The sequence below is a fragment of the Taudactylus pleione genome, unplaced genomic scaffold (genome assembly GCF_031769625.1).
Source record: "Taudactylus pleione unplaced genomic scaffold, aTauple2 ptg002560l, whole genome shotgun sequence".
Taxonomy (NCBI): domain Eukaryota; kingdom Metazoa; phylum Chordata; class Amphibia; order Anura; family Myobatrachidae; genus Taudactylus; species Taudactylus pleione.
The window spans coordinates 527,364-552,865 of NW_028286941.1; the positions used below are offsets into that span (position 1 = coordinate 527,364).

General features: G+C 46.2%; 1 protein-coding gene across 2 annotated transcripts in view; it reads left to right on the forward strand.

The window, feature by feature from the left end:
* Positions 1-25,502, forward strand: part of NRBP1 (nuclear receptor binding protein 1) — a 138,712-nt gene that overhangs the window by 81,209 nt on the left and 32,001 nt on the right. For both annotated transcript variants that reach the window (XM_088466146.1, XM_088466148.1), the window contains 4 exons: positions 648-706; positions 7,215-7,313; positions 10,471-10,603; positions 12,358-12,460. In XM_088466146.1, coding sequence (XP_088322272.1) covers positions 648-706; positions 7,215-7,313; positions 10,471-10,603; positions 12,358-12,460 — 394 coding nt within the window. The remainder of the gene's footprint in view (positions 1-647; positions 707-7,214; positions 7,314-10,470; positions 10,604-12,357; positions 12,461-25,502) is intronic.

A 25,502-nucleotide genomic window follows, 5' to 3' on the forward strand; every position in this document is an offset into this window, starting at 1 on the left:
GTAAGATTATACGTGTAACATGTCACTGAGCTGTGTGTAAGATTATACGTGTAACATGTCACTGAGCTGTGTGTAAGATTATACGTGTAACATGTCACTGAGCTGTGTGTAAGATTATACGTGTAACATGTCACTGAGCTGTGTGTAAGATTATACGTGTAACATGTCACTGAGCTGTGTGTAAGATTATACGTGTAACATGTCACTGAGCTGTGTGTAAGATTATACGTGTAACATGTCACTGAGCTGTGTGTAAGATTATACGTGTAACATGTCACTGAGCTGTGTGTAAGATTATACGTGTAACATGTCACTGAGCTGTGTGTAAGATTATACGTGTAACATGTCACTGAGCTGTGTGTAAGATTATACGTGTAACATGTCACTGAGCTGTGTGTAAGATTATACGTGTAACATGTCACTGAGCTGTGTGTAAGATTATACGTGTAACATGTCACTGAGCTGTGTGTAAGATTATACGTGTAACATGTCACTGAGCTGTGTGTAAGATTATATGTGTAACATGTCACTGAGCTGTGTGTAAGATTATACGTGTAACATGTCACTGAGCTGTGTGTAAGATTATACTTGTAACATGTCACTGAGCTGTGTGTGTGTATGTATAATATACTGATCTTCTATTTCAGAGGTGACCAATGTGACGACAGCAGTAGATATTTACTCTTTTGGGATGTGTGCGTTGGAGGTGAGTAATATCGTTCCCTGTCACAGGCTGTGTGTAATATCGTTCCCTGTCACAGGCTGTGTGTAGTATCGTTCCCTGTCACAGGCTGTGTGTAGTATCGTTCCCTGTCACAGGCTGTGAGTAATATCGTTCCCTGTCACGGGCTGTGTGTAATATCGTTCCCTGTCACAGGCTGTGTGTAATATCGTTCCCTGTCACGGGCTGTGTGTAATATCGTTCCCTGTCACGGGCTGTGTGTAGTATCGTTCCCTGTCACGGGCTGTGTGTAGTATCGTTCCCTGTCACGGGCTGTGTGTGGTATCGTTCCCTGTCACAGGCTGTGTGTAGTATCGTTCCCTGTCACAGGCTGTGTGTAGTATCGTTCCCTGTCACAGGCTGTGTGTAGTATCGTTCCCTGTCACGGGCTGTGAGTAATATCGTTCCCTGTCACGGGCTGTGAGTAATATCGTTCCCTGTCACGGGCTGTGTGTAGTATCGTTCCCTGTCACAGGCTGTGAGTAATATCGTTCCCTGTCACGGGCTGTGAGTAATATCGTTCCCTGTCACGGGCTGTGAGTAATATCGTTCCCTGTCACGGGCTGTGAGTAATATCGTTCCCTGTCACGGGCTGTGTGTAGTATCGTTCCCTGTCACGGGCTGTGTGTAATATCGTTCCCTGTCACGGGCTGTGTGTAGTATCGTTCCCTGTCACAGGCTGTGTGTAGTATCGTTCCCTGTCACAGGCTGTGTGTAATATCGTTCCCTGTCACGGGCTGTGTGTAGTATCGTTCCCTGTCACAGGCTGTGTGTAATATCGTTCCCTGTCACGGGCTGTGTGTAATATCGTTCCCTGTCACGGGCTGTGTGTAGTATCGTTCCCTGTCACAGGCTGTGTGTAGTATCGTTCCCTGTCACAGGCTGTGTGTAGTATCGTTCCCTGTCACAGACTTGCCTCACGTTCTCCATAGCGCTCTTAGCACGGCCGGTGTGCAGGTTTGTGTGACCGTGAGTGCGCAGACGCCGTCTTCCACCCTCTGTGCACTTCAGATCAGTATGGGCGGCAGCGTAGCTCCGGCTGTGCGATCTAAACACTGTATACATACATACATACATACATACATACATACATGTATGTATGTAGAGGGGCACTCATGGATGAAATGAATGCGACTCCCGGGGTGCCTTCCTAGGGTAAATATATCCAACAAATGTCCACAACCAATGGACCAGGCGGCACTCCAATGGACTTTTCAAATGTGCAAAAAGGTTTTTATTGTACCAATTAGTTGGATTTATATACGGTGTATATATATATATATATATATATATATATATATATATGCTTTACTGTGTTTCTTCACTTTTTTTATTTTGTTTTATATATTTTATTTTATTTTTTCTTTATCCATTTTAACTTTTTTTCTATTTCTGTATAAAGTTTCTTTCTCTCACACATCAGCCCTTTCAAAAAATTATACATAAATGAATTTATTCAACCTTCTGATTAAATAATACAGCTGCTTACTCACAGGTGCGCTGAAAGCTATTTGGAATATTTTTATGCAGAGGTGCTATGCTTAATGTCACATCACAGAGCCTTCCTCTATATCCGCACTGTCTGCCAATGGCACTCCCTGCATAAATACAAGGGGAAGGGTCCCGTCTCCCAGTGCTGTCAGCCATATTGCAGTAAGCTTCAGTCTATGCAAAACTAAACCACTGGGGCCAATCAGATGATTGCTTTCATTGTTTCATGTCCCGTAGGTTAATGAAGCTAATGTCTGATTGGCTAATCTGGCAGTAATTTAGCTCCTTAGAGCAGAGACTATAGCTGGCGATAACCTGTGTCTCTCTCTGCAGAGGGCGATAACCTGTGTCTGTCTCTGCAGAGGGCGATAACCTGTGTCTCTCTCTGCAGAGGGCGATAACCTGTGTCTGTCTCTGCAGAGGGCGATAACCTGTGTCTGTCTCTGCAGAGGGCGATAACCTGTGTCTGTCTCTGCAGAGGGCGATAACCTGTGTCTGTCTCTGCAGAGGGCGATAACCTGTGTCTGTCTCTGCAGAGGGCGATAACCTGTGTCTGTCTCTGCAGAGGGCGATAACCTGTGTCTGTCTCTGCAGAGGGCGATAACCTGTGTCTGTCTCTGCAGAGGGCGATAACCTGTGTCTGTCTCTGCAGAGGGCGATAACCTGTGTCTGTCTCTGCAGAGGGCGATAACCTGTGTCTGTCTCTGCAGAGGGCGATAACCTGTGTCTGTCTCTGCAGAGGGCGATAACCTGTGTCTGTCTCTGCAGAGGGGGATAACCTGTGTCTGTCTCTGCAGAGGGGGATTACCTGTGTCTGTCTCTGCAGAGGGCGATAACCTGTGTCTGTCTCTGCAGAGGGCGATAACCTGTGTCTCTCTCTGCAGAGGGGGATAACCTGTGTCTGTCTCTGCAGAGGGCGATAACCTGTGTCTCTCTCTGCAGAGGGCGATAACCTGTGTCTGTCTCTGCAGAGGGCGATAACCTGTGTCTGTCTCTGCAGAGGGCGATAACCTGTGTCTGTCTCTGCAGAGGGGGATAACCTGTGTCTCTCTCTGCAGAGGGCGATAACCTGTGTCTGTCTCTGCAGAGGGCGATAACCTGTGTCTGTCTCTGCAGAGGGCGATAACCTGTGTCTGTCTCTGCAGAGGGGGATAACCTGTGTCTGTCTCTGCAGAGGGCGATAACCTGTGTCTGTCTCTGCAGAGGGCGATAACCTGTGTCTGTCTCTGCAGAGGGCGATAACCTGTGTCTGTCTCTGCAGAGGGCGATAACCTGTGTCTGTCTCTGCAGAGGGGGATAACCTGTGTCTGTCTCTGCAGAGGGGGATAACCTGTGTCTGTCTCTGCAGAGGGGGATAACCTGTGTCTGTCTCTGCAGAGGGGGATAACCTGTGTCTCTCTCTGCAGAGGGCGATAACCTGTGTCTGTCTCTGCAGAGGGCGATAACCTGTGTCTGTCTCTGCAGAGGGGGATAACCTGTGTCTCTCTCTGCAGAGGGCGATAACCTGTGTCTGTCTCTGCAGAGGGCGATAACCTGTGTCTGTCTCTGCAGAGGGCGATAACCTGTGTCTGTCTCTGCAGAGGGCGATAACCTGTGTCTGTCTCTGCAGAGGGCGATAACCTGTGTCTGTCTCTGCAGAGGGCGATAACCTGTGTCTGTCTCTGCAGAGGGGGATAACCTGTGTCTGTCTCTGCAGAGGGCGATAACCTGTGTCTGTCTCTGCAGAGGGCGATAACCTGTGTCTGTCTCTGCAGAGGGGGATAACCTGTGTCTCTCTCTGCAGAGGGGGATAACCTGTGTCTCTCTCTGCAGAGGGCGATAACCTGTGTCTCTCTCTGCAGAGGGCGATAACCTGTGTCTCTCTCTGCAGAGGGCGATAACCTGTGTCTGTCTCTGCAGAGGGCGATAACCTGTGTCTGTCTCTGCAGAGGGCGATAACCTGTGTCTGTCTCTGCAGAGGGCGATAACCTGTGTCTGTCTCTGCAGAGGGCGATAACCTGTGTCTGTCTCTGCAGAGGGCGATAACCTGTGTCTGTCTCTGCAGAGGGCGATAACCTGTGTCTGTCTCTGCAGAGGGGGATAACCTGTGTCTGTCTCTGCAGAGGGCGATAACCTGTGTCTGTCTCTGCAGAGGGCGATAACCTGTGTCTGTCTCTGCAGAGGGCGATAACCTGTGTCTGTCTCTGCAGAGGGCGATAACCTGTGTCTGTCTCTGCAGAGGGGGATAACCTGTGTCTCTCTCTGCAGAGGGCGATAACCTGTGTCTCTCTCTGCAGAGGGCGATAACCTGTGTCTCTCTCTGCAGAGGGCGATTTCCTGTGTCTGTCTCTGCATGCAGAGGGCGATTTCCTGTGTCTGTCTCTGCATGCAGAGGGCGATAACCTGTGTCTGTCTCTGCATGCAGAGGGCGATAACCTGTGTCTGTCTCTGCATGCAGAGGGCGATAACCTGTGTCTGTCTCTGCATGCAGAGGGGGATAACCTGTGTCTCTCTCTGCAGAGGGCGATAACCTGTGTCTGTCTCTGCAGAGGGCGATAACCTGTGTCTGTCTCTGCAGAGGGCGATAACCTGTGTCTGTCTCTGCAGAGGGCGATAACCTGTGTCTGTCTCTGCAGAGGGCGATAACCTGTGTCTGTCTCTGCAGAGGGGGATAACCTGTGTCTGTCTCTGCAGAGGGGGATAACCTGTGTCTGTCTCTGCAGAGGGGGATAACCTGTGTCTGTCTCTGCAGAGGGGGATAACCTGTGTCTCTCTCTGCAGAGGGCGATAACCTGTGTCTGTCTCTGCAGAGGGCGATAACCTGTGTCTGTCTCTGCAGAGGGCGATAACCTGTGTCTGTCTCTGCAGAGGGCGATAACCTGTGTCTGTCTCTGCAGAGGGCGATAACCTGTGTCTGTCTCTGCATGCAGAGGGCGATAACCTGTGTCTGTCTCTGCAGAGGGGGATAACCTGTGTCTCTCTCTGCAGAGGGCGATAACCTGTGTCTCTCTCTGCAGAGGGCGATAACCTGTGTCTCTCTCTGCAGAGGGCGATAACCTGTGTCTGTCTCTGCAGAGGGCGATAACCTGTGTCTGTCTCTGCAGAGGGCGATAACCTGTGTCTGTCTCTGCAGAGGGCGATAACCTGTGTCTGTCTCTGCAGAGGGCGATAACCTGTGTCTGTCTCTGCAGAGGGGGATAACCTGTGTCTCTCTCTGCAGAGGGCGATAACCTGTGTCTGTCTCTGCAGAGGGCGATAACCTGTGTCTGTCTCTGCAGAGGGGGATAACCTGTGTCTGTCTCTGCAGAGGGCGATAACCTGTGTCTGTCTCTGCAGAGGGCGATAACCTGTGTCTGTCTCTGCAGAGGGCGATAACCTGTGTCTGTCTCTGCAGAGGGCGATAACCTGTGTCTGTCTCTGCAGAGGGCGATAACCTGTGTCTGTCTCTGCAGAGGGCGATAACCTGTGTCTGTCTCTGCAGAGGGCGATAACCTGTGTCTGTCTCTGCAGAGGGCGATAACCTGTGTCTGTCTCTGCAGAGGGCGATAACCTGTGTCTGTCTCTGCAGAGGGCGATAACCTGTGTCTGTCTCTGCAGAGGGCGATAACCTGTGTCTGTCTCTGCAGAGGGCGATAACCTGTGTCTGTCTCTGCAGAGGGCGATAACCTGTGTCTGTCTCTGCAGAGGGCGATAACCTGTGTCTGTCTCTGCAGAGGGCGATAACCTGTGTCTGTCTCTGCAGAGGGGGATAACCTGTGTCTGTCTCTGCAGAGGGGGATAACCTGTGTCTGTCTCTGCAGAGGGCGATAACCTGTGTCTGTCTCTGCAGAGGGCGATAACCTGTGTCTCTCTCTGCAGAGGGCGATAACCTGTGTCTCTCTCTGCAGAGGGCGATAACCTGTGTCTGTCTCTGCAGAGGGCGATAACCTGTGTCTGTCTCTGCAGAGGGCGATAACCTGTGTCTGTCTCTGCAGAGGGCGATAACCTGTGTCTGTCTCTGCAGAGGGCGATAACCTGTGTCTGTCTCTGCAGAGGGCGATAACCTGTGTCTGTCTCTGCAGAGGGCGATAACCTGTGTCTGTCTCTGCAGAGGGCGATAACCTGTGTCTGTCTCTGCAGAGGGCGATAACCTGTGTCTCTCTCTGCAGAGGGCGATAACCTGTGTCTCTCTCTGCAGAGGGCGATAACCTGTGTCTCTCTCTGCAGAGGGCGATAACCTGTGTCTCTCTCTGCAGAGGGCGATTTCCTGTGTCTGTCTCTGCATGCAGAGGGCGATTTCCTGTGTCTGTCTCTGCATGCAGAGGGCGATTTCCTGTGTCTGTCTCTGCATGCAGAGGGCGATTTCCTGTGTCTGTCTCTGCATGCAGAGGGCGATAACCTGTGTCTGTCTCTGCATGCAGAGGGCGATAACCTGTGTCTGTCTCTGCATGCAGAGGGCGATAACCTGTGTCTGTCTCTGCATGCAGAGGGCGATAACCTGTGTCTGTCTCTGCATGCAGAGGGCGATAACCTGTGTCTGTCTCTGCATGCAGAGGGCGATAACCTGTGTCTGTCTCTGCATGCAGAGGGCGATAACCTGTGTCTGTCTCTGCATGCAGAGGGCGATAACCTGTGTCTGTCTCTGCATGCAGAGGGCGATAACCTGTGTCTGTCTCTGCATGCAGAGGGCGATAACCTGTGTCTGTCTCTGCATGCAGAGGGCGATAACCTGTGTCTGTCTCTGCATGCAGAGGGCGATAACCTGTGTCTGTCTCTGCATGCAGAGGGCGATAACCTGTGTCTGTCTCTGCATGCAGAGGGCGATAACCTGTGTCTGTCTCTGCATGCAGAGGGCGATAACCTGTGTCTGTCTCTGCATGCAGAGGGCGATAACCTGTGTCTGTCTCTGCATGCAGAGGGCGATAACCTGTGTCTGTCTCTGCATGCAGAGGGCGATAACCTGTGTCTGTCTCTGCATGCAGAGGGCGATAACCTGTGTCTGTCTCTGCATGCAGAGGGCGATAACTTGTGTCTGTCTCTGCAGATGGCCGTTCTGGAGATCCAGGGTAATGGAGAGTCGTCCTATGTTCCCCAGGAGGCTATAAATAATGCCATTCAGTTCCTAGAGGACCCGCTCCAGAGGGTGAGTTACCATCCCGTCCCTCCTCTGTGTCTCTCAGTGCCCCAGTCTTGAGGATCGAGGGGTATATTCAGGCTCTTCTGAAGACAGAGGATCTGCCCTGTGTGACTGCAATGTATTGGCTGCAGTGTAAAGAAACTCCCCATCTGAAACAGAAAGGACGGACTAACCTTTACCCCGATGGCCATACGGTCAGACGTTTCCCACCACTATATTGTTACAGTTATTATAGAGTATTCCCTGCCTGGGTTACATATACTACTGTTGCAGGTATTGTAGAGTATTCCCTGCCTGGGTTACACATATTACTGTTACAGGTATTGTAGAGTATTCCCTGCCTGGGTTACATATACTACTGTTACAGTTAGTGTAGAGTATTCCCTGCCTGGGTTACACACATCACTGTTACAGTTAGTATAGAGTATTCCCTGCCTGGGTTACACATATTACTGTTAGTTAGTGTAGAGTATTCCCTGCCTGGGTTACATATATCACTGTTACAGTTAGTGTAGAGTATTCCCTGCCTGGGTTACATATATTACTGTTAGTTAGTGTAGAGTATTCCCTGCCTGGGTTACACATATCACTGTTACAGTTAGTGTAGAGTATTCCCTGCCTGGGTTACATATATTACTGTTACAGTTAGTGTAGAGTATTCCCTGCCTGGGTTACATATATTACTGTTACAGTTAGTGTAGAGTATTCCCTGCCTGGGTTACACATATCACTGTTACAGTTAGTGTAGAGTATTCCCTGCCAGGGTTACACATATCACTGTTACAGTTAGTGTAGAGTATTCCCTGCCTGGGTTACACATATCACTGTTACAGTTAGTATAGAGTATTACCTGCCTGGGTTACACATATTACTATTAGTTAGTGTAGAGTATTCCCTGCCTGGGTTACATATATTACTGTTACAGTTAGTGTAGAGTATTCCCTGCCTGGGTTACATATATTACTGTTACAGTTAGTGTAGAGTATTCCCTGCCTGGGTTACACATATCACTGTTACAGTTAGTGTAGAGTATTCCCTGCCTGGGTTACACATATCACTGTTACAGTTAGTGTAGAGTATTCCCTGCCTGGGTTACATATATTACTGTTACAGTTAGTGTAGAGTATTCCCTGCCTGGGTTACACATATCACTGTTACAGTTAGTGTAGAGTATTCCCTGCCTGGGTTACACACATCACTGTTACAGTTAGTATAGAGTATTCCCTGCCTGGGTTACACACATCACTGTTACAGTTAGTGTAGAGTATTCCCTGCCTGGGTTACACACATCACTGTTACAGTTAGTGTAGAGTATTCCCTGCCTGGGTTACACATATCACTGTTACAGGTATTGTAGAGTATTCCCTGCCTGGGTTACACACATCACTGTTACAGTTAGTATAGAGTATTCCCTGCCTGGGTTACACATATTACTGTTACAGGTATTGTAGAGTATTCCCTGCCTGGGTTACACACATCACTGTTACAGTTAGTGTAGAGTATTCCCTGCCTGGGTTACACATATATTACTGTTACAGTTAGTGTAGAGTATTCCCTGCCTGGGTTACACACATCACTGTTACAGTTAGTATAGAGTATTCCCTGCCTGGGTTACACATATTACTGTTACAGTTAGTGTAGAGTATTCCCTGCCTGGGTTACATATATCACTGTTACAGTTAGTGTAGAGTATTCCCTGCCTGGGTTACATATATTACTGTTAGTTAGTGTAGAGTATTCCCTGCCTGGGTTACACATATCACTGTTACAGTTAGTGTAGAGTATTCCCTGCCTGGGTTACATATATTACTGTTACAGTTAGTGTAGAGTATTCCCTGCCTGGGTTACACATATCACTGTTACAGTTAGTGTAGAGTATTCCCTGCCAGGGTTACACATATCACTGTTACAGTTAGTGTAGAGTATTCCCTGCCTGGGTTACACATATCACTGTTACAGTTAGTATAGAGTATTACCTGCCTGGGTTACACATATTACTGTTAGTTAGTGTAGAGTATTCCCTGCCTGGGTTACATATATTACTGTTACAGTTAGTGTAGAGTATTCCCTGCCTGGGTTACATATATTACTGTTACAGTTAGTGTAGAGTATTCCCTGCCTGGGTTACACATATCACTGTTACAGTTAGTGTAGAGTATTCCCTGCCTGGGTTACACATATCACTGTTACAGTTAGTGTAGAGTATTCCCTGCCTGGGTTACACATATTACTGTTAGTTAGTGTAGAGTATTCCCTGCCTGGGTTACATATATTACTGTTACAGTTAGTGTAGAGCATTCCCTGCCTGGGTTACACACATCACTGTTACAGTTAGTGTAGAGTATTCCCTGCCTGGGTTACATATATTACTGTTACAGTTAGTGTAGAGTATTCCCTGCCTGGGTTACATATATTACTGTTACAGTTAGTGTAGAGTATTCCCTGCCTGGGTTACATATATTACTGTTACAGTTAGTGTAGAGTATTCCCTGCCTGGGTTACACATATCACTGTTACAGTTAGTGTAGAGTATTCCCTGCCTGGGTTACACATATTACTGTTACAGTTAGTGTAGAGTATTCCCTGCCTGGGTTACACATATTACTGTTACAGTTAGTGTAGAGTATTCCCTGCCTGGGTTACACATATCACTGTTACAGTTAGTGTAGAGTATTCCCTGCCTGGGTTACATATATTACTGTTAGTTAGTGTAGAGTATTCCCTGCCTGGGTTACATATATTACTGTTACAGGTATTGTAGAGTATTCCCTGCCTGGGTTACATATATTACTGTTACAGTTAGTGTAGAGTATTCCCTGCCTGGGTTAACACATATCACTGTTACAGGTATTGTAGAGTATTCCCTGCCTGGGTTACATATATTACTGTTACAGTTAGTGTAGAGTGTTCCCTGCCTGGGTTACATATATTACTGTTACAGTTAGTGTAGAGTATTCCCTGCCTGGGTTAACACATATCACTGTTACAGGTATTGTAGAGTATTCCCTGCCTGGGTTACATATATTACTGTGCAGCAGGTGGCTTTGCTGTGCTCTGATGTGATGGTTCCTCTATGACCGGCTTGGCTTGTCCTGTGCTGGATATAATTAGCCTGGGTACATTATATATGTATATACTGTTTTTCTAATATTTTCTTGTGTAGGAATTCATTCAAAAGTGTCTGGAAACGGATCCCAGCAAACGTCCCACTGCCCGGGAGCTTCTCTTCCACCAAGCTCTATTTGAGGTGCCGTCTCTGAAACTGCTCGCAGCTCACTGCATCGTGGGTCATCAGCGTAAGCAAAATCTACACGCCACTCACTGGTTCCCGGCTCGGGTAGTTCACTATTAGGCGCTTTAGCAATGTTCTCAGTTATTACACAGAGGTATAATGTTACCCCTAATCTGTAGGACACAGGAATACAGCAGGTATAGGGGTGTCACAGGACAGCGGGGGATGGGTGAGAACGTTACCCCTTATCTGTAGGACACAGGAATACAGCAGGTATAGGGATGTCACAGGACAGAGGGGGATGGGTGAGAGCGTTACCCCTTATCTGTAGGACACAGGAATACAGCAGGTATAGGGGTGTCACAGGACAGAGGGGGATGGGTGAGAGCGTTACCCCTTATCTGTAGTACACAGGAATACAGGAGGTATAGTGGTGTCACAGGACAGAGGGGGATGGGTGAGAGCGTTACCCCTTATCTGTAGGACACAGGAATACAGCAGGTATAGGGGTGTCACAGGACAGAGGGGGATGGGTGAGAGCGTTACCCCTTATCTGTAGGACACAGGAATACAGCAGGTATAGGGGTGTCACAGGACAGAGGGGGATGGGTGAGAGCGTTACCCCTTATCTGTAGGACACAGGAATACAGCAGGTATAGGGGGTGTCACAGGACAGAGGGGGATGGGTGAGAGCGTTACCCCTTATCTGTAGGACACAGGAATACAGCAGGTATAGGGGTGTCACAGGACAGAGGGGGATGGGTGAGAGCGTTACCCCTTATCTGTAGGACACAGGAATACAGCAGGTTTAGGGGGGTCACAGGACAGAGGGGGATGGGTGAGAGCGTTACCCCTTATCTGTATTAGTGCTGGAATACATACAATATATACATGGAATATAGTTGGATGTGCTTCTTTATATATAGCTATAAGCTCTTCTGACGCCCAGTGGTCGATGTGACCGCCATATCCAGTCTGGTAGAGCGGTGGACAGCAGTGAGGCGAGCAATCAGTATAAGGAGTGACTGGGTCAGTGGACAAGGACTTTTTTTCTCATATTCTGTCCATCCCTCCCCTGATCAGTAATGGGGACAAATCTCTCCTCCTGCATAACATAAATATATATTAATGATTATATTAGCACAGGGAGCAGATTACGGTAAATTGCCTAAAATTGGGATTTAAACACAATCTGTGTTTGCCACATAACTGCATCAGGATACACAGGTTCAGTTTTAACCATTGGGACAATTTCCGCTACTGGTGTATGCCGCTCTGTAATGGCCACTTCTGGTTTTATTTCCAATCTTTTAGCGATGGAATTCAGTGGTAAAGGTGACGGCATTTCCCTCGCTACACACAGATACTCCATTACAGAGTCGTACGCCGTGACTCCCCGTGGCTCAGACGCCGTGACTCCCCGTGGCTCAGACGCCGTGACTCCCCGTGGCTCAGACGCCGTGACTCCCCGTGGCTCAGACGCCGTGACTCCCCGTGGCTCAGACGCCGTGACTCCCCGTGGCTCAGACGCCGTGACTCCCCGTGGCTCAGACGCCGTGACTCCCCGTGGCTCAGACGCCGTGACTCCCCGTGGCTCAGACGCCGTGACTCCCCGTGGCTCAGACGCCGTGACTCCCCGTGGCTCAGACGCCGTGACTCCCCGTGGCTCAGACGCCGTGACTCCCCGTGGCTCAGACGCCGTGACTCCCCGTGGCACAAACGCTCTGCCTCAGACATAACAGTACCTTACTGCAGTTACCGCCTGTATACACATACTATTGTCTGGTTCCAGGGATCATCTCCTATATCTCCCTACAGATATGATACCGGAAAATGCCTTAGAAGAAATGACTAAGAACCGAGATATGAGCGCGGTGTTAGCCGAGATCACCCACAGTGACCGTGAGGGTGTACGCATGATGTGAGTGCCCCATCTCCTGCCAGGCGCTGTGCCAATGGAGCCACTATCTGATACTTACTGTATTTATGAAAAACCAAAAATTCAGCCTCAAAAATCATAAACTGTAGATAAGTAAAGTCTCTATAGTGTGTATGGTCTAATAGAGAGATAAGGCCTTGTAACCAAGGGTATTGTATCACTGTGACGTCACAGTGATTCCTATGATCAGTGTCTCCTGTCTCCCTATTCCCAGCACTGATAGACTCAGTGTAGCATGTATGACAGCAGCTTATACTACATCTATCAGTACTGACACTCCTGTATTGTGTGACATCACAGTGATTCCTATGATCAGTGTCTCCTGTCTCCCTATTCCCAGCACTGATAGACTCAGTGTAACATGTATGACAGCAGCTTATACTACATCTATCAGTACTGACGCTCCTGTATTGTGTGACATCACAGTGATTCCTATGATCAGTGTCTCCTGTCTCCCTATTCCCAGCACTGATACTCAGTGTAACCTGTATGACAGCAGCTTATACTACATCTATCAGTACTGACGCTCCTGTATTGTGTGACATCACAGTGATTCCTATGATCAGTGTCTCCTGTCTCCCTATTCCCAGCACTGATAGACTCAGTGTAACCTGTATGACAGCAGCTTATACTACATCTCTCAGTACTGACACTCCTGTATTGTGTGACATCACAGTGATTCCTATGATCAGTGTCTCCTGTCTCCCTATTCCCAGCACTGATAGACTCAGTGTAGCCTGTATGACAGCAGCTTATACTACATCTATCAGTACTGACACTCCTGTATTGTGTGATGTCACAGTGATTCCTATGATCAGTGTCTCCTGTCTCCCTATTCCCAGCACTGATAGACTCAGTGTAACCTGTATGACAGCAGCTTATACTACATCTATCAGTACTGACACTCCTGTATTGTGTGACATCACAGTGATTCCTGTGATCAGTGTAACCTGTATGACAGCAGCAGCTTATACTACATCTCTCAGTACTGACACTCCTGTATTGTGTGACATCACAGTGATTCCTATGATCAGTGTCTCCTGTCTCCCTATTCCCAGCACTGATAGACTCAGTGTAACCTGTATGACAGCAGCTTATACTACATCTATCAGTACTGACACTCCTGTATTGTGTGACATCACAGTGATTCCTATGATCAGTGTCTCCTGTCTCCCTATTCCCAGCACTGATAGACTCAGTGTAACCTGTATGACAGCAGCTTATACTACATCTATCAGTACTGACACTCCTGTATTGTGTGACATCACAGTGATTCCTATGATCAGTGTCTCCTGTCTCCCTATTCCCAGCACTGATAGACTCAGTGTAGCCTGTATGACAGCAGCTTATACTACATCTATCAGTACTGACACTCCTGTATTGTGTGACATCACAGTGATTCCTATGATCAGTGTCTCCTGTCTCCCTATTCCCAGCACTGATAGACTCAGTGTAGCCTGTATGACAGCAGCTTATACTACATCTATCAGTACTGACACTCCTGTATTGTGTGACATCACAGTGATTCCTATGATCAGTGTCTCCTGTCTCCCTATTCCCAGCACTGATAGACTCAGTGTAGCCTGTATGACAGCAGCTTATACTACATCTATCAGTACTGACACTCCTGTATTGTGTGACATCACAGTGATTCCTATGATCAGTGTCTCCTGTCTCCCTATTCCCAGCACTGATAGACTCAGTGTAACCTGTATGACAGCAGCTTATACTACATCTATCAGTACTGACACTCCTGTATTGTGTGACATCACAGTGATTCCTATGATCAGTGTCTCCTGTCTCCCTATTCCCAGCACTGATAGACTCAGTGTAACATGTTTGACAGCAGCTTATACTACATCTATCAGTACTGACACTCCTGTATTGTGTGACGTCACAGTGATTCCTATGATCAGTGTCTCCTGTCTCCCTATTCCCAGCACTGATAGACTCAGTGTAACCTGTATGACAGCAGCTTATACTACATCTATCAGTACTGACGCTCCTGTATTGTGTGACATCACAGTGATTCCTATGATCAGTGTCTCCTGTCTCCCTATTCCCAGCACTGATAGACTCAGTGTAACCTGTATGACAGCAGCTTATACTACATCTATCAGTACTGACACTCCTGTATTGTGTGACATCACAGTGATTCCTATGATCAGTGTCTCCTGTCTCCCTATTCCCAGCACTGATAGACTCAGTGTAGCCTGTATGACAGCAGCTTATACTACATCTATCAGTACTGACACTCCTGTATTGTGTGACATCACAGTGATTCCTATGATCAGTGTCTCCTGTCTCCCTATTCCCAGCACTGATAGACTCAGTGTAACCTGTATGACAGCAGCTTATACTACATCTATCAGTACTGACGCTCCTGTATTGTGTGACATCACAGTGATTCCTATGATCAGTGTCTCCTGTCTCCCTATTCCCAGCACTGATAGACTCAGTGTAACATGTATGACAGCAGCTTATACTACATCTATCAGTACTGACACTCCTGTATTGTGTGACATCACAGTGATTCCTATGATCAGTGTCTCCTGTCTCCCTATTCCCAGCACTGATAGACTCAGTGTAGCCTGTATGACAGCAGCTTATACTACATCTCTCAGTACTGACGCTCCTGTATTGTGTGACATCACAGTGATTCCTATGATCAGTGTCTCCTGTCTCCCTATTCCCAGCACTGATAGACTCAGTGTAACCTGTATGACAGCAGCTTATACTACATCTATCAGTACTGACACTCCTGTATTGTGTGACATCACAGTGATTCCTATGATCAGTGTCTCCTGTCTCCCTATTCCCAGCACTGATAGACTCAGTGTAACATGTATGACAGCAGCTTATACTACATCTATCAGTACTGACACTCCTGTATTGTGTGACATCACAGTGATTCCTATGATCAGTGTCTCCTGTCTCCCTATTCCCAGCACTGATAGACTCAGTGTAACCTGTATGACAGCAGCTTATACTACATCTCTCAGTACTGACACTCCTGTATTGTGTGACATCACAGTGATTCCTATGATCAGTGTCTCCTGTCTCCCTATTCCCAGCACTGATAGACTCAGTGTAACATGTATGACAGCAGCTTATACTACATCGATCAGTACTGACACTCCTGTATTGTGTGACATCACAGTGATTCCTATGATCAGTGTCTCCTGTCTCCCTATTCCCAGCACTGATAGACTCAGTGTAACATGTATGACAGCAGCTTATACTACATCTATCAGTACTGACACTCCTGTATTGTGTGACATCACAGTGATTCCTATGATCAGTGTCTCCTGTCTCCCTATTCCCAGCACTGATAGACTCAGTGTAACCTGTATGACAGCAGCTTATACTACATCTATCAGTACTGACACTCCTGTATTGTGTGACATCACAGTGATTCCTATGATCAGTGTCTCCTGTCTCCCTATTCCCAGCACTGATAGACTCAGTGTAACCTGTATGACAGCAGCTTATACTACATCTATCAGTACTGACACTCCTGTATTGTGTGACATCACAGTGATTCCTATGATCAGTGTCTCCTGTCTCCCTATTCCCAGCACTGATAGACTCAGTGTAACATGTATGACAGCAGCTTATACTACATCTATCAGTACTGACACTCCTGTATTGTGTGACATCACAGTGATTCCTATGATCAGTGTCTCCTGTCTCCCTATTCCCAGCACTGATAGACTCAGTGTAGCCTGTATGACAGCAGCTTATACTACATCTATCAGTACTGACACTCCTGTATCCTGTATTGTGTGACATCACAGTGATTCCTATGATCAGTGTCTCCTGTCTCCCTATTCCCAGCACTGATAGACTCAGTGTAGCCTGTATGACAGCAGCTTATACTACATCTATCAGTACTGACACTCCTGTATTGTGTGACATCACAGTGATTCCTATGATCAGTGTCTCCTGTCTCCCTATTCCCAGCACTGATAGACTCAGTGTAACCTGTATGACAGCAGCTTATACTACATCTATCAGTACTGACACTCCTGTATTGTGTGACATCACAGTGATTCCTATGATCAGTGTCTCCTGTCTCCCTATTCCCAGCACTGATAGACTCAGTGTAACATGTATGACAGCAGCTTATACTACATCTATCAGTACTGACACTCCTGTATTGTGTGACATCACAGTGATTCCTATGATCAGTGTCTCCTGTCTCCCTATTCCCAGCACTGATAGACTCAGTGTAACCTGTATGACAGCAGCTTATACTACATCTATCAGTACTGACACTCCTGTATTGTGTGACGTCACAGTGATTCCTATGATCAGTGTCTCCTGTCTCCCTATTCCCAGCACTGATAGACTCAGTGTAACCTGTATGATAGCAGCTTATACTACATCTATCAGTACTGACACTCCTGTATTGTGTGACATCACAGTGATTCCTATGATCAGTGTCTCCTGTCTCCCTATTCCCAGCACTGATAGACTCAGTGTAGCCTGTATGACAGCAGCTTATACTACATCTATCAGTACTGACACTCCTGTATTGTGTGACATCACAGTGATTCCTATGATCAGTGTCTCCTGTCTCCCTATTCCCAGCACTGATAGACTCAGTGTAACCTGTATGACAGCAGCTTATACTACATCTATCAGTACTGACACTCCTGTATTGTGTGACATCACAGTGATTCCTATGATCAGTGTCTCCTGTCTCCCTATTCCCAGCACTGATAGACTCAGTGTAACATGTTTGACAGCAGCTTATACTACATCTATCAGTACTGACACTCCTGTATTGTGTGACGTCACAGTGATTCCTATGATCAGTGTCTCCTGTCTCCCTATTCCCAGCACTGATAGACTCAGTGTAACCTGTATGACAGCAGCTTATACTACATCTATCAGTACTGACGCTCCTGTATTGTGTGACATCACAGTGATTCCTATGATCAGTGTCTCCTGTCTCCCTATTCCCAGCACTGATAGACTCAGTGTAACCTGTATGACAGCAGCTTATACTACATCTATCAGTACTGACACTCCTGTATTGTGTGACGTCACACTGATTCCTATGATCATTGTCTCCTGTCTCCCTATTCCCAGCACTGATAGACTCAGTGTAACATGTATGACAGCAGCTTATACTACATCTATCAGTACTGACACTCCTGTATTGTGTGACATCACAGTGACTCCTGTGATCAGTGTCTCCTGTCTCCCTATTCCCAGCACTGATAGACTCAGTGTAACCTGTATGACAGCAGCTTATACTACATCTATCAGTACTGACACTCCTGTATTGTGTGACATCACAGTGATTCCTATGATCAGTGTCTCCTGTCTCCCTATTCCCAGCACTGATAGACTCAGTGTAACCTGTATGACAGCAGCTTATACTACATCTATCAGTACTGACGCTCCTGTATTGTGTGACATCACAGTGATTCCTATGATCAGTGTCTCCTGTCTCCCTATTCCCAGCACTGATAGACTCAGTGTAACCTGTATGACAGCAGCTTATACTACATCTATCAGTACTGACGCTCCTGTATTGTGTGACATCACAGTGATTCCTATGATCATTGTCTCCTGTCTCCCTATTCCCAGCACTGATAGACTCAGTGTAACCTGTATGACAGCAGCTTATACTACATCTCTCAGTACTGACACTCCTGTATTGTGTGACATCACAGTGATTCCTATGATCATTGTCTCCTGTCTCCCTATTCCCAGCACTGATAGACTCAGTGTAACCTGTATGACAGCAGCTTATACTACATCTATCAGTACTGACACTCCTGTATTGTGTGACATCACAGTGATTCCTATGATCAGTGTCTCCTGTCTCCCTATTCCCAGCACTGATAGACTCAGTGTAACATGTATGACCGCAGCTTATACTACATCTATCAGTACTGACACTCCTGTATTGTGTGACATCACAGTGATTCCTATGATCAGTGTCTCCTGTCTCCCTATTCCCAGCACTGATAGACTCAGTGTAACCTGTATGACAGCAGCTTATACTACATCTATCAGTACTGACACTCCTATATTGTGTGACATCACAGTGATTCCTGTGATCAGTGTAACCTGTATGACAGCAGCAGCTTATACTACATCTATCAGTACTGACACTCCTGTATTGTGTGACATCACAGTGATTCCTATGATCAGTGTCTCCTGTCTCCCTATTCCCAGCACTGATAGACTCAGTGTAACCTGTATGACAGCAGCTTATACTACATCTATCAGTACTGACACTCCTGTATTGTGTGACATCACAGTGATTCCTATGATCAGTGTCTCCTGTCTCCCTATTCCCAGCACTGATAGACTCAGTGTAGCCTGTATGACAGCAGCTTATACTACATCTATCAGTACTGACACTCCTGTATTGTGTGACATCACAGTGACTCCTGTGATCAGTGTCTCCTGTCTCCCTATTCCCAGCACTGATAGACTCAGTGTAGCCTGTATGACAGCAGCTTATACTACATCTATCAGTACTGACACTCCTGTATTGTGTGACATCACAGTGATTCCTATGATCAGTGTCTCCTGTCTCCCTATTCCCAGCACTGATAGACTCAGTGTAACCTGTATGACAGCAGCTTATACTACATCTATCAGTACTGACGCTCCTGTATTGTGTGACATCACAGTGATTCCTATGATCAGTGTCTCCTGTCTCCCTATTCCCAGCACTGATAGACTCAGTGTAGCCTGTATGACAGCAGCTTATACTACATCTATCAGTACTGACACTCCTGTATTGTGTGACATCACAGTGACTCCTGTGATCAGTGTCTCCTGTCTCCCTATTCCCAGCACTGATAGACTCAGTGTAGCCTGTATGACAGCAGCTTATACTACATCTATCAGTACTGACACTCCTGTATTGTGTGACATCACAGTGATTCCTATGATCAGTGTCTCCTGTCTCCCTATTCCCAGCACTGATAGACTCAGTGTAACCTGTATGACAGCAGCTTATACTACATCTCTCAGTACTGACACTCCTGTATTGTGTGACATCACAGTGACTCCTGTGATCAGTGTAACCTGTATGACAGCAGCTTATACTACATCTATCAGTACTGACACTCCTGTATTGTGTGACATCACAGTGACTCCTGTGATCAGTGTAACCTGTATGACAGCAGCTTATACTACATCTCTCAGTACTGACACTCCTGTATTGTGTGACATCACAGTGACTCCTGTGATCAGTGTAACATGTATGACAGCAGCTTATACTACATCTATCAGTACTGACACTCCTGTATTGTGTGACATCACAGTGATTCCTATGATCAGTGTCTCCTGTCTCCCTATTCCCAGCACTGATAGACTCAGTGTAACCTGTATGACAGCAGCTTATACTACATCTATCAGTACTGACGCTCCTGTATTGTGTGACATCACAGTGATTCCTATGATCATTGTCTCCTGTCTCCCTATTCCCAGCACTGATAGACTCAGTGTAACCTGTATGACAGCAGCTTATACTACATCTCTCAGTACTGACACTCCTGTATTGTGTGACATCACAGTGATTCCTATGATCATTGTCTCCTGTCTCCCTATTCCCAGCACTGATAGACTCAGTGTAACCTGTATGACAGCAGCTTATACTACATCTATCAGTACTGACACTCCTGTATTGTGTGACATCACAGTGATTCCTATGATCAGTGTCTCCTGTCTCCCTATTCCCAGCACTGATAGACTCAGTGTAACATGTATGACCGCAGCTTATACTACATCTATCAGTACTGACACTCCTGTATTGTGTGACATCACAGTGATTCCTATGATCAGTGTCTCCTGTCTCCCTATTCCCAGCACTGATAGACTCAGTGTAACCTGTATGACAGCAGCTTATACTACATCTATCAGTACTGACACTCCTATATTGTGTGACATCACAGTGATTCCTGTGATCAGTGTAACCTGTATGACAGCAGCAGCTTATACTACATCTATCAGTACTGACACTCCTGTATTGTGTGACATCACAGTGATTCCTATGATCAGTGTCTCCTGTCTCCCTATTCCCAGCACTGATAGACTCAGTGTAACCTGTATGACAGCAGCTTATACTACATCTATCAGTACTGACACTCCTGTATTGTGTGACATCACAGTGATTCCTATGATCAGTGTCTCCTGTCTCCCTATTCCCAGCACTGATAGACTCAGTGTAGCCTGTATGACAGCAGCTTATACTACATCTATCAGTACTGACACTCCTGTATTGTGTGACATCACAGTGACTCCTGTGATCAGTGTCTCCTGTCTCCCTATTCCCAGCACTGATAGACTCAGTGTAGCCTGTATGACAGCAGCTTATACTACATCTATCAGTACTGACACTCCTGTATTGTGTGACATCACAGTGATTCCTATGATCAGTGTCTCCTGTCTCCCTATTCCCAGCACTGATAGACTCAGTGTAACCTGTATGACAGCAGCTTATACTACATCTATCAGTACTGACGCTCCTGTATTGTGTGACATCACAGTGATTCCTATGATCAGTGTCTCCTGTCTCCCTATTCCCAGCACTGATAGACTCAGTGTAACATGTATGACAGCAGCTTATACTACATCTATCAGTACTGACACTCCTGTATTGTGTGACATCACAGTGATTCCTATGATCAGTGTCTCCTGTCTCCCTATTCCCAGCACTGATAGACTCAGTGTAACCTGTATGACAGCAGCTTATACTACATCTATCAGTACTGACACTCCTGTATTGTGTGACATCACAGTGATTCCTATGATCAGTGTCTCCTGTCTCCCTATTCCCAGCACTGATAGACTCAGTGTAGCATGTATGACAGCAGCTTATACTACATCTATCAGTACTGACACTCCTGTATTGTGTGACATCACAGTGATTCCTATGATCAGTGTCTCCTGTCTCCCTATTCCCAGCACTGATAGACTCAGTGTAACCTGTATGACAGCAGCTTATACTACATCTATCAGTACTGACACTCCTGTATTGTGTGACATCACAGTGATTCCTATGATCAGTGTCTCCTGTCTCCCTATTCCCAGCACTGATAGACTCAGTGTAACCTGTATGACAGCAGCTTATACTACATCTATCAGTACTGACACTCCTGTATTGTGTGACATCACAGTGATTCCTATGATCAGTGTCTCCTGTCTCCCTATTCCCAGCACTGATAGACTCAGTGTAACCTGTATGACAGCAGCTTATACTACATCTATCAGTACTGACACTCCTGTATTGTGTGACGTCACAGTGATTCCTATGATCATTGTCTCCTGTCTCCCTATTCCCAGCACTGATAGACTCAGTGTAACATGTATGACAGCAGCTTATACTACATCTATCAGTACTGACACTCCTGTATTGTGTGACATCACAGTGATTCCTGTGATCAGTGTAACCTGTATGACAGCAGCAGCTTATACTACATCTATCAGTACTGACACTCCTGTATTGTGTGACATCACAGTGATTCCTATGATCAGTGTCTCCTGTCTCCCTATTCCCAGCACTGATAGACTCAGTGTAACCTGTATGACAGCAGCTTATACTACATCTATCAGTACTGACACTCCTGTATTGTGTGACATCACAGTGATTCCTATGATCAGTGTCTCCTGTCTCCCTATTCCCAGCACTGATAGACTCAGTGTAACTTGTATGACAGCAGCTTATACTACATCTATCAGTACTGACACTCCTGTATTGTGTGACATCACAGTGATTCCTGTGATCAGTGTCTCCTGTCTCCCTATTCCCAGCACTGATAGACTCAGTGTAACCTGTATGACAGCAGCTTATACTACATCTATCAGTACTGACACTCCTGTATTGTGTGACATCACAGTGATTCCTATGATCAGTGTCTCCTGTCTCCCTATTCCCAGCACTGATAGACTCAGTGTAACATGTATGACAGCAGCTTATACTACATCTATCAGTACTGACACTCCTGTATTGTGTGACATCACAGTGACTCCTGTGATCAGTGTCTCCTGTCTCCCTATTCCCAGCACTGATAGACTCAGTGTAGCCTGTATGACAGCAGCTTATACTACATCTATCAGTACTGACACTCCTGTATTGTGTGACATCACAGTGATTCCTATGATCAGTGTCTCCTGTCTCCCTATTCCCAGCACTGATAGACTCAGTGTAGCCTGTATGACAGCAGCTTATACTACATCTATCAGTACTGACACTCCTGTATTGTGTGACATCACAGTGATTCCTATGATCAGTGTCTCCTGTCTCCCTATTCCCAGCACTGATAGACTCAGTGTAACCTGTATGACAGCAGCTTATACTACATCTATCAGTACTGACACTCCTGTATTGTGTGACATCACAGTGATTCCTATGATCAGTGTCTCCTGTCTCCCTATTCCCAGCACTGATAGACTCAGTGTAACATGTATGACAGCAGCTTATACTACATCTATCAGTACTGACACTCCTGTATTGTGTGACATCACAGTGACTCCTGTGATCAGTGTCTCCTGTCTCCCTATTCCCAGCACTGATAGACTCAGTGTAGCCTGTATGACAGCAGCTTATACTACATCTATCAGTACTGACACTCCTGTATTGTGTGACATCACAGTGATTCCTATGATCAGTGTCTCCTGTCTCCCTATTCCCAGCACTGATAGACTCAGTGTAGCCTGTATGACAGCAGCTTATACTACATCTATCAGTACTGACACTCCTGTATTGTGTGACATCACAGTGATTCCTATGATCAGTGTCTCCTGTCTCCCTATTCCCAGCACTGATAGACTCAGTGTAACCTGTATGACAGCAGCTTATACTACATCTATCAGTACTGACGCTCCTGTATTGTGTGACATCACAGTGATTCCTATGATCAGTGTCTCCTGTCTCCCTATTCCCAGCACTGATAGACTCAGTGTAACATGTATGACAGCAGCTTATACTACATCTATCAGTACTGACGCTCCTGTATTGTGTGACATCACAGTGATTCCTATGATCAGTGTCTCCTGTCTCCCTATTCCCAGCACTGATAGACTCAGTGTAACCTGTATGACAGCAGCTTATACTACATCTATCAGTACTGACACTCCTGTATTGTGTGACATCACAGTGATTCCTATGATCAGTGTCTCCTGTCTCCCTATTCCCAGCACTGATAGACTCAGTGTAGCATGTATGACAGCAGCTTATACTACATCTATCAGTACTGACACTCCTGTATTGTGTGACATCACAGTGATTCCTATGATCAGTGTCTCCTGTCTCCCTATTCCCAGCACTGATAGACTCAGTGTAACCTGTATGACAGCAGCTTATACTACATCTATCAGTACTGACACTCCTGTATTGTGTGACGTCACAGTGATTCCTATGATCAGTGTCTCCTGTCTCCCTATTCCCAGCACTGATAGACTCAGTGTAACATGTATGACAGCAGCTTATACTACATCTATCAGTACTGACACTCCTGTATTGTGTGACATCACAGTGATTCCTATGATCAGTGTCTCCTGTCTCCCTATTCCCAGCACTGATAGACTCAGTGTAACATGTATGACAGCAGCTTATACTACATCTATCAGTACTGACACTCCTGTATTGTGTGACATCACAGTGATTCCTGTGATCAGTGTAACCTGTATGACAGCAGCAGCTTATACTACATCTATCAGTACTGACACTCCTGTATTGTGTGACATCACAGTGATTCCTATGATCAGTGTCTCCTGTCTCCCTATTCCCAGCACTGATAGACTCAGTGTAGCCTGTATGACAGCAGCTTATACTACATCTATCAGTACTGACACTCCTGTATTGTGTGACATCACAGTGATTCCTATGATCAGTGTCTCCTGTCTCCCTATTCCCAGCACTGATAGACTCAGTGTAACATGTATGACAGCAGCTTATACTACATCTATCAGTACTGACACTCCTGTATTGTGTGACATCACAGTGATTCCTATGATCAGTGTCTCCTGTCTCCCTATTCCCAGCACTGATAGACTCAGTGTAACCTGTATGACAGCAGCTTATACTACATCTATCAGTACTGACACTCCTGTATTGTGTGACGTCACAGTGATTCCTATGATCATTGTCTCCTGTCTCCCTATTCCCAGCACTGATAGACTCAGTGTAACATGTATGACAGCAGCTTATACTACATCTATCAGTACTGACACTCCTGTATTGTGTGACATCACAGTGATTCCTGTGATCAGTGTAACCTGTATGACAGCAGCAGCTTATACTACATCTATCAGTACTGACACTCCTGTATTGTGTGACATCACAGTGATTCCTATGATCAGTGTCTCCTGTCTCCCTATTCCCAGCACTGATAGACTCAGTGTAACCTGTATGACAGCAGCTTATACTACATCTATCAGTACTGACACTCCTGTATTGTGTGACATCACAAGGATTCCTATGATCAGTGTCTCCTGTCTCCCTATTCCCAGCACTGATAGACTCAGTGTAACCTGTATGACAGCAGCTTATACTACATCTATCAGTACTGACACTCCTGTATTGTGTGACATCACAGTGATTCCTATGATCAGTGTCTCCTGTCTCCCTATTCCCAGCACTGATAGACTCAGTGTAACATGTATGACAGCAGCTTATACTACATCTATCAGTACTGACACTCCTGTATTGTGTGACATCACAGTGATTCCTATGATCAGTGTCTCCTGTCTCCCTATTCCCAGCACTGATAGACTCAGTGTAGCCTGTATGACAGCAGCTTATACTACATCTATCAGTACTGACACTCCTGTATTGTGTGACATCACAGTGATTCCTATGATCAGTGTCTCCTGTCTCCCTATTCCCAGCACTGATAGACTCAGTGTAGCCTGTATGACAGCAGCTTATACTACATCTATCAGTACTGACACTCCTGTATTGTGTGACATCACAGTGATTCCTATGATCAGTGTCTCCTGTCTCCCTATTCCCAGCACTGATAGACTCAGTGTAACCTGTATGACAGCA